At 38.3% G+C, this 16,763-nt stretch overlaps 1 protein-coding gene across 1 annotated transcript in view; it reads left to right on the top strand.

The window, feature by feature from the left end:
- Positions 1–16,763, top strand: part of TOP1 (DNA topoisomerase I) — an 86,253-nt gene that overhangs the window by 18,683 nt on the left and 50,807 nt on the right. Inside the window, exon 3 of the mRNA XM_004310903.4 lies at positions 11,227–11,329. Within this exon, the coding sequence (XP_004310951.1) occupies positions 11,227–11,329 (103 nt within the window). The remainder of the gene's footprint in view (positions 1–11,226; positions 11,330–16,763) is intronic.

Below are 16,763 nucleotides of genomic sequence, written 5' to 3' on the forward strand. Positions count from 1 at the left end.
TCACTGCTCAAAGGACCAAGACATGACAGAGCAGGGTTTTTCAAAATATGATTATAGATTATAGTCACCTGGAGAGCTTGTGTTAAAATACACATATCTGAGGATGATCTTATTCCCAGGTCTCACACATAAGAAAGTTTGAGAACCACTGCTCTTAAAAGAGATTTTTTAAGCATTTAGATTTTTTTCTTTTTATCCTAATTTGTTTGAACTAAAACAATTTTTAAAGATCATAGAATTCTTGGGACTGTAAGTGTAAGAGATCAGTAGAGGTCATTTTACAGACTAGAAAACTTGAGACCAGAGTAGAGAAATAAATTACCTAGGACCCCGTCATGACATTGCATGTTTTTTTTATTTTTAATGTAATCAGTTGGTCCCTGGGAATAAGAGCCAGAGGAAGAGAGGAAGATGAACTTGAATTTAAGGAGCATAATGGGAGGAGTAGGATGGGAGAGAAGGTTATAAAACAAGTTAAAATAGGGTGCATAGACAGGAAGGGACTGAAAAGACAGATTAAGGTAATTGTAGTGTTGTAAAAGCATAAAAGGAGTCCAATTTAAATGAGGAAGTGGACTGGAAGAGAAAACATCCTATGACCATTTAACCCTTTTTTGTATGAGATTGAGGCCTAAAGCACACCAGTTGGCTGCTTCATGGTGTGTCTTTTCCAAGGCAAGGACATGGAACAACATCCGGCCACTAATCTTACAGAATTGCTGATGTTTAAGAACCAAGATAGGTCCACTTAGGTGTTTTTAAGTCAGTTTGTGGCATTTCTTCTAAGCATATAGACACTTGGGAAGATGTTGTGATTGGTTTTAGAATTTGAGATTGTGTTGCAGAGCTGGTAAAAACAAAATGGAAAATGCTAGACTGCTATCTTTGAGCAACTCTTAGTCTTTTAATGCATTATACTACTAAGTTTCTGATGATGAAATTTTACCAAGTATTGAACATTGAGGAGAAAAACTTAAGTACTTTGCAAAATATTTGGCAACCTTCATCTGATTGTTTGGCCCTTTCTTTGACTTGGCATCTATCACTTCTTATGAAGGTACCTTCCAGCTGCGGTATTGAAGTCTGATTCTGGAACTTCATGGGGCCAAGTCCAGGGAAACTTGGGAGACCCTTATGGAGACCCTTTTTTCCCCCTCCCTTTCAAGAGTTACTCATTTAACAGCTGCTGGGTTGGGGTGATTATGATGCTTATTATGGGACTTCATGAGACCAGAGACTTGGTACTGTTTTGCCACACCTAGAACAATGCCTGACACAGAGTTGGTACTCAGTAAATATTTGAATGAATGAATATTGTGAACCCCAGCTTCTTTAAGGAGAGAAGAAGAAATACTTACATCTGCATTTTCTCCCTGGAGTTTTTTGTGTTATTAGCTTGAGAGTACTAGGTCCCTAATGAGGAAACCCCATTAGTTTCAATAATGAACAAGTCAGTTCATGACAAAAGGTCTCGTTTATATACAATACACATTTGGGGAGAAAAAATGATAATTTGGACTTTAAAAATTGGAAATATTACTAGTGTCTTTCTTTAGAGCTGAATCCTCCCAACATTTTTCTTTTAAATTCCGGAGCTCTTTGAACTTTTAGCCATAACAGCCTCTGTCTTGCATACTTTGAAAGGCTATTAACTATGCACTGGAATTTTGGAAATGTTGTCTGAGAATCACTGTAAAACAGTGATAAGGACTCTTCCATGGGCTGCAAATTGAAATCAGCCACCCATTAAGATGGATCACAGACTGGATTTCCTGGATTGAAACTAGATCAACATTGATAAAGTCTGAATTTAGGCAGCTGTGTGGGGAGAGAAGGAAGGGTAGAGTTCTCTCACCCCGTCAACCCATCCCCCTTTCAGTGACAGGCTCTCAGTCTTCGTGACTGCTTTTAGTTTGGCATTAAGTTCCTGAGGAGATTCTTGCACACCCCTGATACTGACCACACTCCGGATGCCAGTCTTTATCATTGAGACCAGCTTGTTGTCTGTCCTAGACAAAAACAGTCTCAAAGTGTTAGAACATACTGGATGTAGAGTGTTAAGTAGAAATGGGGATTTTGTTAAAACTCCAGCTTCTGGGGATGCGGTATCCATGGGTTTAAAGGTCAGGGAGGAAGGAGAAGATACAAGGATTTATCCCAATAGAAGTGATTTAATAAATGAGCAGGTGATGAATATCTTCTTTAGAAAATTAATTTCTTTTTTTTTTTTAATATTTAGGCTGTGCTGGGTCTTAGTTGTGGCATGCAGGATCTTTAGTTGTGGCATGCAGGCTTCTTAGTTGTGGCATGCATGTGGGATCGAGGTCCCTGACCAGGGATCGAACCTGGGCCCCCTTCATTGGAAGCACAGATTCTTACCCACTGGATCACCAGGGAAGTCCCTAGAAAATTAATCTTTTCACCCACTGTTTTCACCCAAATCGTTCCACTGTCCACTTTCCTAAGGCACTGGCTATATATCTGTGTGTCAGAGATGAGCAGAGATTATCTTTGACAATGTTGTTTGAGGGCCTCTTTGGGGAAGGCATCTTTTGGTTGAATAACTATTCCCCACCCCCATCCTCCACACACTTGACTATCTTTGAAGGAAGAGCACATGATATTTTACAGCTACTGCTTTAAGTCTCAAAACCTGTTGTCAGAAGTCAGTGTAAAGAGGTCTCCCTCAAAGCTTGGCAAAGAACCCTTCTTTATACCAGAAAAGTCTCTGCTTTTGTTTATAAGGAAGCAAAGGACTCTCCTGCTCTGATCTGATTACCCTAATCATTTAGAATAAGGTTGGAGTGGTAAAATCCTTAAAGATCATGGAGTAGTTGATAAAATGGTCAGAAATCTTTGCCTTTTCTCTCTTAACAAAATGTAAATGTTTGTGCTTGGGTTGAATTGTAGTTGCATTAGTGACTTAATGCAGCTACCTAAGTCACCATGTAGCTTGTAATAAGCTTGGTAACACTGTTAGCCACCTGCTGATAACCACTAAACTCATGCAAATATTTCTACCTGGGGGTGTTAACTGGTTTAGCAGTGTATCCCTTAAAACCAGTAGGTATTTTAGGCTTCTGGGTACAGGATTGTTAGATCAGGCCAAAGTTTTACTTCTTTCTTCGTAAGCTGCATCCAGGAAAGAAAATCAGACAGCCTTTTATTTATCGTTCGCTGGTCAGGCAAGGTGAATGGGCATGGTTGCCACCTTAAATGCATGTATAAAACCTGAACCCTAAGTTATTTGGAATGATTGGGTAGGCTTATTTCAGTTTGATGTAAATTAATCATGAAGAGGGGTCAGTAACAATTGTACCTTATTGACAGTTGTGAACATGTTTGGAATTTTGTGAAGATTAGCCAGGAATTCTATTACAACCATACACAAAGAATCTGATTGACTTTTGAAGTTAAAATTCTTTCCGGTCACTTAAATTTTCTGAGCCCCAATTTCTTCATCTATAAGAGAGGTGAGTTTACTGAGATTACAGGTATCAAGTCAATGATGAACAGATTTGAAGCTCTTAATCACTAACCTATGCTGCCTTCTTATAGACCCAGTAGTTAAGTGACTTTTACCCAAGGTCATACAGTCAGTGGTAGAACAAGATTTGAATTGGATCTTTTTCACTCTATTGAACCAGTCTGCTTCCTTCAGAGGTTGTTTCCAACCTTCTGTGCTTGTCTGTTATGTCTCTAATCGTCATTAGGGTTTAACTATGATCTTTTGTTCTAACGGCATCGTTCTTGAACTTTTTTTCTTTTTTCTCTGGCCCTGCCGAGTGACTTGTGGGATATTAGTTCCCTGACCAGGGATTGAACCTGAGCCCTCAGCAGTGAAAGCGTGGAGTCTTAACCACTGGACTGCCGGGGACTTCCCATTCTTGAACATATTTAACAAAGTGTTTTATGGACTTGGCTTCCTTTTTCATATAATTTGTATATGTGTCTGGTTTCCCTGTGAGGAGTGAACTCTTCATCTTACACCGTGATACTGATTTGGCTACTTGGGGCCGGTTCTGGACTGGTTTCCAAACCTGCAGCTTCATTGTCATCCTGGGATTAGGCCAGCTTTCAGGTACTTTATAACAGTTGGATCAAATTTTGCTGGATTTAGTTGATACTGAAGTTTCTTATTCCTGGGTGTTTTGTTTCTCTTCTGTCTAAGCAGAGGATTGGGACTCTAAAGCTACAAGCAGTAGAAGTGTATCTATATCTTTTTTAAGAAACTGCTTTTGGGACACATGGTTTAGAAAAGCAAATTAAATATAACTCTGGGATTTTATTTTCTTGTATGCCCTGACAAGAATCAACTCTACCATTTCCTAGCTGGCAGGAAGTACATCACACTTAATTTTGCTCAATCATGAGAAGATACATTTCTCAGTAATAACAACAACAACAACAATCATGATAGTAATAATAGGTAGTTGACTTTCATGGCTCATCTGCCAAGAATTCCCTCTAGAGAGGGAATTCCCTCTACCTTGCTAACTCCCTCTTAGCCTTTAGCAAGACTTAGTTCAAATACTGCCTCCTCCAGGAAGTCTGTGTTAATGCCTCATTGCCCTGTTGGATCCAGGCTCTTTATTTCTGTTCTCCGGTGGAATCAGATTGTTTCTCCTCATTATATTACTTTTCACTTGGAAACAAAGGAGGCAGGTAACCCAGATTCATTATTTTTACTCTTAAGACTTGTTTCAAAATGCTCATAATCCTACTACCTTACTACCCTTTCTAAAAAATAACAGGGCAGAGAAGTAGAAAATTCTACCATGGTGTAAGAGACAGAGGTAATGACACCCATGTGTTTCATGTGTAGACATTTAGAAAAATGTCTGTTACCTTTTTAAATATAGGAGCATCATGATGCAATACAAACACTGTTGCTTTAAGGTCAATCATTTGACATCCGAGATTTTTGGAGATAGGAAAGGAATTTTAATCCATTTTAGCAAGTCTAAAATTAAGATTTCTTCTCTGATGACCTAATTTTCTCTGCCTTCACATATACATAGACCAGCATAAATTTTCTGCTTTTAAAATATATATTCAGGCTAAATTCCTAGATATGGATTGCTGGGTTAAAACAGAGTATGTGAGTTAGTTCTGCTGGATATTGCCAAATTCCCCCTCTATACGAACCATATGCACCTTTTCAGAGATGTCTTAAGAGGCAAAAATGTGTATTAGATTTGGTGAAATCAGTACTGCCCAGAGTTGTGAAAACTAGAGGTAATACATAAAGCATACTACCTTGTGCAGAATGCACCCTTAGAAAGGGATAACTATTACTCTTGTGTGAAATTGGGAATATTTCCTCATCGTAAGAGTAGTAAGAAAATTGAATGAGACAGTGTAAGTACTCTAGCATGGTTCAGCACCTATATTAGTGCCCCTTTTCTCTTGCTTGCCGATGGCTGTTTGGGTTCATATCTTAATTATTCCTGCAATCTGAGAAGACACAGATACTTACCTCTTTTGTCATTTGGAAGTCTCTTTACTTAAAATCTTTGTTAACCTCAAGGAACATCTTAGGTGACAATAACAGAAAATGTTGATTCCTGTTCTCTCTCTCTGTTCATTGACATACCTATTCTTAGGGAGTAATTCTAGTTAAGTTAGAGTGAAAGGAATTAGTTGTTAACATCTTCTCAAGGCTGCCTTATTTCAGGGATCGATCTTCCTCCCATGTCTTTATCTTGAATTTTTGAAGGCTAGGGTTTGAAACACCTGTCATCAAGAGGTTATTGGGTGACCAGAATTCACAATGAATGGGGTTTTCTGGTGACTTAATATACGGTGGTTTACACCTTTCATTTCTAATCTCCAGTCAAGTTCAAAACAATTCTTTTTGCATTTAACAGATGCTTGAAGTGGCAAGATCCTTTCTCCAAAACATTTTAACAATATCTATTCTTAGATGAATTCCAGATAAGGGAAAGAGTATGTACTAAAAGTAATATTCAAGTCCATTAGTATGCTGTCTACATTTTCACTTTGGGGATGTAGATTATTGTGCCCTTATCGGCATCTCTTCTGACCAGGATCTTTAGATTTCCCAGTGTTACCTTAAATACAATATGACTTCAGTTAGTTTCATCATTTCTTCACTCTTTTTGTTCTCTTCGTTTTTGTTCTGCACAGCTTTCCTGTGTCTTCTTCCAAGGCACCTTGTTCTCGTCACCTCGACTTAAAGTCTTTGAGTCTTCTTTGACTCTTCCCCTGCATTTATTGATTACACATACCAGTGAGTTCCTGGAACTGGATTCTACTTCCTCATTTTCAACATGCTTTTATGTTTTCTCCTTTCTTCTCAATCCCTTTGTTATCACATTTTTCTAGATTGCTTCAAAAACACTAGCTAGTTATTTTGCTTTTACCTTCTACCCACACTGCCCTTCAATTAATCCTCCTTAAGTATGGCTTTTATTTTGTTCCTTTTCTGCTTGAAGTAGCTCCTTGTCATCCTGAGAGTAGGACACCCTGACTTGGGTTAATTTCATCTATCAGACTTTATCTCTTACTGCTCCTTAACACAAATCCTCTCTTGAACTAGGCTGGTCTTCTCCTTGCTGTACTCTATATAAGAAGAAAAAATAAGGGATTGAAAGGGACGAAGCTTAAAGATAGTGTTTAACTTTCTATTATGAAAAGTTTCAAGCATATTTAGGTAGAGAGTAGTATAGTGAACTCCCACGTATCTTATCTGCTTACTTCAATAACTATCAACCTCTTGCCAATCTTGTTTTCTCTATTCCCATATTGCTCCAATTTTTTTTTTTTTTTTGCCTGAGAGTATTTTAAAGCTAATTGCAGACATCCTTCACCTGGAAGTACTTGCGTATGCATCTTTAAAGGTTATTTATCTGTCAGTTTACATAGTGCAGATCATCTCTATGGTGGTTTCCCTGTCAGTTGGTAATTTAGCTTGTTTACACACTTTTGGTGTTCATGAGATGCCTCATTCCATTTTGCCTCCCTGTCATTTCTCCTCAGAAGGCCCAGGCTGCCATGTGGAACTATACTATAGCTATTCAGATATTTGAAGAAGTTGTCACATATTATTCTTTTTGGTACCTGTCACAGCACACATAGCACAATTTGAGCATACAGGAGACATGTAATAACTTTTAAAATTAGGGGCACTTGGGTTTCAGATCTTTGACCTAGGTCTTACTTGCACTAGTGGGATTTTCAGCTACAACTTTAAGTTTCTTTCTTTAAGTTTCTTTAAGTTTCAGACATTCTGGTTTTATGTTTTTAGATTAGCAATTGAAAGAATTGGGGACCTGGCTTTCAAAATTGATTCTAAGGTTTTGTGCACTTAAAACAACGTTTTGGGCAGACTGGTCATCTAAAACCTACCTGGAATTATTTTCAACTTTTACTTAGTTTTCTTTTTCTTTAAATTTAGTGCTTTTTAGTGAGCTAATAATATGTTTTCCTTGTGTACACCAGTACTTGTCAAAATAAATTTTTTAAGCTGGGTAATTTTAAAAAGTAACTTCTTTATTTTATTATAAAAGTGACTCATCGGGAAAAAATTGGAAAACAAGGCAAAGTATACACACAGAAACTCAAACTGCTTATAAATTTACCACCCAAACTACTTTTAACATTTGGTGTCTATCTTCTAGTCTTTTTGGACATGTTTCTGTGTTTGTTGAATTATACACAGAGTAATTTTTTTTTTAATATATTATGTCCCTGCCATATGCTTGTGCCATAATAGCAGATCCTAATGTTCTGTTTCTTGTTTGCTAAATCTGGCCTGTAAACAAAATCAAACAACACAGACTTCATTCCAGGTTGTAGTGCTGGTGGCATGTTTTGTCATTATTGTGGTTTTAAACGTAAGTGCTAGTTGGGCATAGAAGTAATGAGGGTATTAATTATTGTCAAGTGAACAGGGGCCACCAACTTTGTATCAGATTGACTCAGCATTTTAAAATTGTAGACTTGAGATTTTCAGAAATTGGAGGGTTCTTTATGCTACATGGAAGATTGGGTTCAAGTCCTATTTCTGACACCATATGATTTTATTTTCCCATCTCTGTGGGATGAGAATTTCTTACAGCTAGGTGTACGGTCATGCAAATTTCTGTTTCCCTAGGGCCTGGCACAGAATAGATACTTAATGGATTGTGCCAAATGTGGCTTCTTTTTTTGCTGTGAGCCAGGAGTAGTGTGAACACACACATTGCCTATACATTATTGTTAGTTATCTATTGCTATTAAACATGTTATCTCAAAATTTAATGGCTTAAAATAACAAACATTTGTCTTACACAGTTTGTGTGAACCAGGAATCCAGGAACAGCTTAGCTGGGTGGTTTTGGCTCAGAGTCTGAGACTGCGGTCATCTGAAGGCTTAATTGAGGACCCACTTCCAAGGTGGTTCATTCGCGTAGCTATTGTCGGGAAGTTTCAGTTCCTCACCACATGGGCCTCTCCATAGGGCTGCTTGGATGTCCTAACAGTATGGCAACTGGATTCCTCCAGGGCAAGGAGAAAGATCCAGTGCCTTTTATGACCTGGTGTTAGAAATTGCACACTGACATTTCCACTTTATCCTGTTTTTAGGAGTGAGTCACTAAGTCCAGCCCATATTTAAGGAGAAGGAAATTAGGCCACACCTTGAAAGGAAGAGTATCAAAGAATCTGTTGGACGTATTTTAAAACTACCACATGTGTTGGATACATAAACTTCTAATTGATTCATATTCAACATTGGGGTCACGTGTCCCCAGTGAGCTGCATTTTTAATATGCCCTTGGGTTAATTCTGATACACTAAAATTTGAGAGTCACTAACTTAAAAAAGTGGAGAGAGATACCATGTTCGTGGATGCAAAGACACAGTATTTTTTTTTTTTTTTTTTTTTTTGCGGTACGCGGGCCTCTCACTGTTGTGGCCTCTCCCGTTGCGGAGCACAGGCTCCGGACGCACAGGCTCAGCGGCCATGGCTCGCGGGCCCAGCCGCTCCGCGGCATGTGGGATCTTCCCGGACCGGGGCACGAACCCGTGTCCCCTGCATTGGCAGGCGGACTCTCAACCACTGTACCACCAGGGAAGCCCCACAGTAATGTTTTGATGTCACATCTCTCCAAATTGTCCTATGAACACAAACTCCCAGCTGGCTTTTTTTTTTTTTTTTTAAAGAAATCAACCAACTGAATCTAAAATTTATATGGAAATACAGAAGACAGAATAGCCAAAACAATTTTGAAAAAGAACAAAGTTAAAGTACTTGTATTACCTGATATCAAAACTTACTATGGAAAAAAGCTCTACTGTGAAGCTTTAGTAGTCAAGATAGTGTGTGTGTGTGTAGGATAAAATGGGGTCCAGAAACAGATCGATGATTATGTGGTCATTTCATTTCCAGTAAAGAGGCCTAAGGCAATTCAATGGAGAAAAGGCAGTCTTTTCAAGAAATGGTGCTAGAACAACTAGACATCTTTATAGATTAAAAAAATGTTCCCTGTCCCTTACCTCTGTAAAGCTCCTAGAAAAAAAGAATATTCACAATACACATGTCTAACCAAAAATTTGTAATGGATAATGTATAAAGAACTCTTACAACTTAGGAATAAGACAAATTTTTTTAAGTGGGGGAAGGATTTGAAGAGATACTTTACTGAAGGAGATATATGAGTGGCCAATCTGCACATGAAAAGTTGCCCATCATTTAATCGGGAAACTGGATTAAAACCACAGTGAGAGGGACTTCACTGGTGGTGCAGTGGTTACGAATCTGCCTGCCGATGCAGGGGACACGGGTTCGAGCCCTGGCCCAGGAAGATCCCACATGCCACAGAACAACTAAACCCGTGCACCACAACTACTGAGCCTGCACTCTAGAGCCCGTGAGCCACAACTACTGGGACTGCGTGCCACAACTACGGAAGCCCGCGCGCCTAGAGCCCATGCTCTGCAACAAGAGAAGCCACTGCAATGAGAAGCCTGCACACCACAATGAAGAGTAGCCCCCGCTCATTGCAACTAGAGAAAGCCTGCGCACAGCAATGAAGACCCAACGCAGCCAAAAATAAATAATTTATTTATTTAAAAAAAAAAGCACCACAGTGAGATACCACTACATACCTGCTAGAATGGCTAAAATTAGAGACTGATAATACTAAGTATTGGTGAGAATTTGTAGCAGTTGGAACTCTAATCCGTTGTTGGTGGGAATGTGTAATGATACAATCACTTGGGAATACAGTTTGGCAGTTTCCTATCAGGTTAAACATATACTTACCGTATGACCTTATAACTTCACTATTAAGTATGTACCCAAGAGAAATGAAAACACATCTACACAAAGACGTGTATATGAAAGTTCGTAACAGATTTATTCGTAAAAACCAATGCCTGAAAAGAACTCAAATGTCCATCAACAGGTGATTGGATAAATAAATTGCAGTGTATCCACACAATGGGATACCATTCTAATAAAAATCTAACCAATTACTGATACATCCAGCAACATGGTTGAATGTAAAAAAAATTTTGCTAAGCATAAGAAGTCAGACACAAAAGAGTAAATTCTGTAATTTCATTCATATGAAACTAGAAATGTAGACAAATCTAATTCATTGTGCTAGCAGATCAGTGGTTGCTTTGGGCTGGTGATGGAAAATGGGGATTGACTGGGAATGGGCACAAGGGAGACTTCTGGGGATGATGGAATTATTCTAAATTTTGATTGTGGTGGGGATTATATCTGTGCATATGTTTGCTAGACTTATCACACTTTATCTTTGAAATTGTATATCTTACTGTATAGAAATTATACTTCATTAAAGGTGATTTAAAAAACAGGTATCTCTTAAGGTTTGAATTTTCCAGAAGTTACATAGATAACCATCTGATCTTGAAAGTCAGTGTTCAAGATTTATCCCTTCGAATCATTTATGGCTTAGTCTTCATAGTACCTGATCTACGAGAAGAATACCAAACTGTTGCTTCCTTTTATGGTAGAATTGACTCCCCTCCCCTTCCTGCTTATTTGTAACACATCTTGGTTTTAGAGGCAGGGTAATGGGATGCCTTGTCTGGGCTGCTTTGTGAAATCTTTCCCTCCAATGGAATGTGCTGTTATGGCTACCATGCCATTTAAATCCTGTCATTGTGCTTCTTGACCAGCTTGTCAAGGTAGGTGGGCAGGAGATAGCTCATGACTGCTCTTTACTGACTCATCTCTTATGGTTACAGATTCTCATAAACACAAAGATAAACATAAAGATCGAGAACACCGGCACAAAGAACACAAGAAGGACAAGGAGAAGGACCGAGAAAAGTCCAAGCATAGCAACAGGTAAGGGTTGAACCAGCAAGTCCCTCATCATTCAGCAGTGGGTTGGCTATGGCTTGGCTCACCTGGAACAGGCCTTAACTTGAACCACAGGTAAATACCATGGATAGCAAAGTCAGCAGAGACTTTGATTCCAGAGTTGTTAAGAGGATGGCCTTGACAATTCAGGCTTCCTGGGGATGCCATTTTTCAGATCAGGATGTACAAAGCAAGTATGGTGAATTGTTAACACATGATGGCATTTAATCAAGTGTCCAGAGAGCTTGCCTTGATAAAAGGTGACTGGATTGGAGACTTGATATATATTTTTCTTATTTCCGTACTTTAAAGGGTATAAATTTAAAAATTCTTAACTTAGGCTTCCATGGTTTATAAGCCCCTGAAATCATATACAAAAGGTTGGGTATATGAGATATTCCAGGAGAGAACATTCCTAGCTTTCGTCAGGTTACCAGAAGAGTTCAGCTCTCACAAAAGCCAATAACCGCCAATGTAAATGAAACTCAGCGGTGCTGCCCTCTGGGATCCAAAGGAATCAGAAAGATGTTTTCTTGTTCATTTTGCTTCCATTTTTTTGATGTAGGAGACAAGTGGTTAAGCCCAGAGACTTAGGTTATCTTTGGATATAGGACCACTTATTGAAAATGAGGACTTAAACTTCCATTTTGAGTTAAAGGCAGTTGTTGGTGAGAAAGCCATAGGATATTCTCATAGTGGCCAAAGTTTTGGTAGAGGGAACATAAAGTTCAGTCATTTATTGGCACAAGTGCCTGTAGCCTAGAGTCTCTTAGAACTACTTCATTAGGTTGGCTTATTGTCTGTGGACAAGATATTTTCAACATAAATAATAGTCAAAAGTTTCTTGTCCAATATATACAGAAACCTTCTACAAATGAATAAAAATGAGGCAGATAATCCAACAGAAAAATTCATGAGAGGATTGAGTAAGCTCTTCACAAAAGAAGATATCCACATGGCCAATAAAAATACTAGAAGACGCTCAACACTATTCATCAGGGAAATGCAACCTCAATATAATATCCTACACATTGTAATAATGGCTAAATATTAAAATAACACTAATACCAAGATCTTACAATGATGTGGATCAATCCCATTTCTGATGGGACTATAAATTGTTAAATCATTTTGGAAAACTACTTAGCAGTGTCTTCTAAAGTTAACATATGTATACCCTGTAACTTAAGAATTCCGTTCCTGAATGTGTTCTCAACAGAAATGTGTGTATTTGTGCACCAAAGGGCATGTACAAAGCTATTCAGAGCTGCATTGCTTTTAATAGCCCCAAAGTGAAAATCTCCTAAGTGCTCATTGATAGTAAAATGGATAGAGTGTGGTATATTCACATCTTAGGATACTATATATAAATAAATATGAAATAACTACGGTTAAAGTAATAAGCATAGGTGAATTCCACAAACCTATGTTGAGTGAAATAAACCAGCCAAAAAATACATATTGTATGCTTCAATTTACTTGAAGTTCAAAAACAAAAAAATTAATCAAGACCTTTAGAATTCAGAGTCATGGTTATCTTTGGGAAGGAAGGAAGGGTAGCAATTGTAAAATGGTATGAGGGGAACTTCTGGTGGGGTATCAATGGTATTTTTCTTAACTTTGGTGGTAATCACATATTTATCGTTATTTTGTGATAACTCTGAACTCTGCACATACGATCAGAATATAATTATGTGTATATGCTACTTTTATTTTTAAAAGTTATAAAAAATAAGGCTTATCAAGAAAAAAGATAAAGTGAGAATTCTAAGTCTGTTCTTTTTATGAGTAATGAAAAATTTTTAAATATTTTAAATGAAAATTTTAAATTAATAAGTCTTTGAATCATTAACCAGATTAATTTCTCTAGTGAGGATGTTTCTTCACAAAATCATCTATCACTCCTGTGGTCGGTCTTTTTCTTTTTTTTTTTAATTCTTAAATTTTATTTCTTTTTTTTTAACTTTCTGGCTGCGTTGGGTCTTCGTTGCTGCACACAGGCTTTCTCTAGTCACGGCGAGCAGGGGCTACTCTTCGTTGCGGTGTGTGGGCTTCTCATTGCGGTAGCTTCTCTTGTTTCAGAGCATGGGCCCTAGGGTGCGTGGGCTTCAGTAGTTGTGGCGCATGGGCTCAGTAGTTGTGGTGCGTGGGCTCTAGGGCACGTGAGCTTCAGTAGTTGTGACACATGGGCTCAGTAGTTGTGGCTCGCAGGCTCAGTAGTTGTGGCTCGCAGGCTCTAGAGCACAGGCATGGTAGTTGTGGTGCGTGGGCTTAGTTGCTCCACGGCATGTGGGATCTTCCTGGACCAAGGATCAAACCCATGTCCCCTGCATTGGCAGGTGGATTCTTAACCACTGCGCCACCAGGGAAGTCCAGTTCTGTGGTCTTTCCCCACCACTCACTCATTTCTTACCACTTGATTATCTAGTTTCCATTTTCATTAGTCTAGTGATTTTAATTTTAGTAGTGGAATCCAGTCTCAGTTCACATGCATCTTTTTTTCAGTTTGTAGGTGTCCAGCCTATATTAATATCTACCAAAGTAGATTTGAGAGCAAAGAATATTGCCAGTAATGAAGAAGTTCATTTCATAATAATAAAAAGGGACCAATTAATCAGGAGGACATAGCAGTTATAAATGTTTATACACTGATATCAGAGCCTCAAAATACATGAAGTAAAAACTGATAGAATTGCAAAGAAAAATAATTCATATTTATAGTTAGATTTTACTACCTCTTTCTCAATTGATAAGCAGAGAGAAAAGCATTAAGGATATAGAAGACTTTGAACATCATCAACCAACCTGATTTAATTGACATTTATAGAATATTACGCTCAACAGTAAAATACACATGGAACATTTGCCAAGATAATACCATATTCTGGGCCCAGGCCTTCTCCTTGAAACCAGCTTCCCTTGGCTTTCCACTTTTCTGGCCACCTTTTTCATCCTCTCATTCCAGTTCACAGAGTGATTCTCTAAGTTTTTGGCTCTCTTCCTCTGCCACCTCTCTTGCCATTTACCCTTCTCTCACATTCCATTTCCAGTCTCCCTGAACTTCTTTTCAGTTCCCCAAACACAGCGTGTCTTCTGAGTACTCTAGGTTTTAAAATATGCTGTTACTGATTCTGGAATACTCTGTTGCCCTCTTAAGAACATTCTTTTAGTTGCAGCATAGAGTTTACTTCTTTCAGGTATCCTTTATGCCCTCCACCCTCATATTAAATTTTTATGAGTTCCCTCGCACCTTGAATATATCCCTATCACAGTAATTACCAGTTGTGGTGGTGTTGTAATTGTCTCTTTACTTTTCTGTGTGCCCTGTTAGACTCTTGAGGTCCCTGGGAACAATGTTGGAGTCTGTTGTATTCATTTTACATCCTCAAGGCTTAGTATAGTACCTGGCAGATAGGTGGTACTTAGTAGTGTATGTTTATTGAATCAATGAGTGGTTGACCTATGGTTACACCAGTTACCATCTTCTCTCTCCTTTTCATATATTCTCAATTCTATAGGATGGTTCCCTTTGGCCATCCCACATTTCAGATACCTTTGTGTGTGTGTGTGTGTGTGTGTGTGTGTGTGTGTGTGTGTGTGTGTGTGTGTGTGTGGTGAAATATGCATAACATAAAGTTTGCCATTTTGAAGTGGCATTAAGTACATTCACCATATTGTGCAACCATCCCCAGTATCCATCTTCAGAACTTTATCATCATCCCAAATAATCTCTGAACCTCTTAAATAATACCTCCTCATCCCCCCTTCCCCCCATCCATTAGCAACTTCTATTTTCTATCTCTGTGAATTTTTCCACTCTAGCTACCTCATGTAAGTGGAATCATAAACTATTTGTCATTTTTGTGTCTGGCTTATTTTTCTTAGCATAATGTTTTCAAGGTTCATCCATTTTGTCAAATAACAGAATTCCATTCCTTTTTATAGTTGACTAATATTTCGTTGTATGTCTACCACATTTAAAAAAATTCATTCATCTGTTGATGGATACTTGGGGTTGTTTCTATCTGTTGGCTATTGTGAATAATGCTGCTAAGAACATGGGTGTACAAGTGTCTGTTTGAGTCCCTGCTTTCAGTTCTTTTGTGTGTATACTTAGGAGTAGAATTGCTGATCATGTCAAACAAGAATTATCTTGCTTGCCATGTTTATGATGTGCTAGTTGATGTGAAGTGCCAAAAAATGTGAGATAGTCTTGACCATGAAGAAAGAACTTCATCATCTGAGGAAAATGCTTATAGATCAGATGAAGAAAAACTAATTTTCATGTTACCTGAAATCTGTCCAAAAAGACTTTAAAAAGATAGAAGTTATTATTTAAACCATAAGCTTTTTTTTTTTTTTTTTTTTAAGTTGAGAATTACGTTTTATTTGACGGACTTGCTGAGGACTTAAGCCTAGAAGACAGCCTCTCAGATGACTCTGAGGGACTGCCCTGAAGAGGTAAGGGAGGAGCCAGGATACATAGGAGTTTTTGCAAGAAACCAGGTTGTAGGAAGGTCAAAAGATTATTGTTAATTAAAGAAAAACAGGGACTTCCCTGGTGGTCCAGTGGTTAAGACTCCAGGCTTCCACTGCAGGGGGTGTGGGTTTGATCCATGTAAACCATAAGCTTTTAAAAATGGATCTCTTACTCTCTGATACATCTTACTTCACCAACCATAATTTGCAATTGTGATGGGAGAAAAGATTAGGTAGAAGTGGCATAAAAGACTTTGGGATATAAATTTGGCCCTCTCCTGTTTTGCCAGAATCTCCTTTTTAAAAATAAAGGATGTAATTTTGGCATCATTTTTCTTGAAGAGTCCACAATGGTTTCTTGCCTGTATCTAGGAGAAGGCCTCTGGTCTGGTCTATCCACTTAGGTCTCATGAGATCTTGACTAGGTTATCTAACCTTCCTCAACTGAGCTTTCTCGTCTTCCTTAGTTTCCCCATATTAATACATGCTTCAGAAGGGACCCTGGGAGTCAATAAGTATGAAAGCTCTTTAACTGTGATCTGCTCTACAGATGTGAGGAGATAATATTTTGTACATCTATTAAAAGCATGCTTTTCCAAGATTATAGCATAGGCAATCAGGAATTTGTTCTATGCAATTTTGTGCCTTTTAATATTTTCTTCATTTCTAATCAGAATACTTGAGAAAACAGTAGCCTGTTTGCCAAAAGGCATTGGAAGGACCTGCTCTGAGTTTCTGTTTATATATGACTAAATCTAGCCCTGGATCTCTAATTCACATGTGAGTAAGTTTAAGACAGTTTAACCAGATGATGTGTTGTAAGCAGACTTTTAAATGCTTCCTGTTTTGACCTCTCCTGACACACTACCTCTTTGCAACAAAGCAAGTGTGTTGGTTATGGTCCAGTAAAATCCTGTACACTGTGTTCCTTTTTAAGTGA

The sequence above is a fragment of the Tursiops truncatus genome, chromosome 15, assembly GCF_011762595.2.
Source record: "Tursiops truncatus isolate mTurTru1 chromosome 15, mTurTru1.mat.Y, whole genome shotgun sequence".
Classification (NCBI taxonomy): domain Eukaryota; kingdom Metazoa; phylum Chordata; class Mammalia; order Artiodactyla; family Delphinidae; genus Tursiops; species Tursiops truncatus.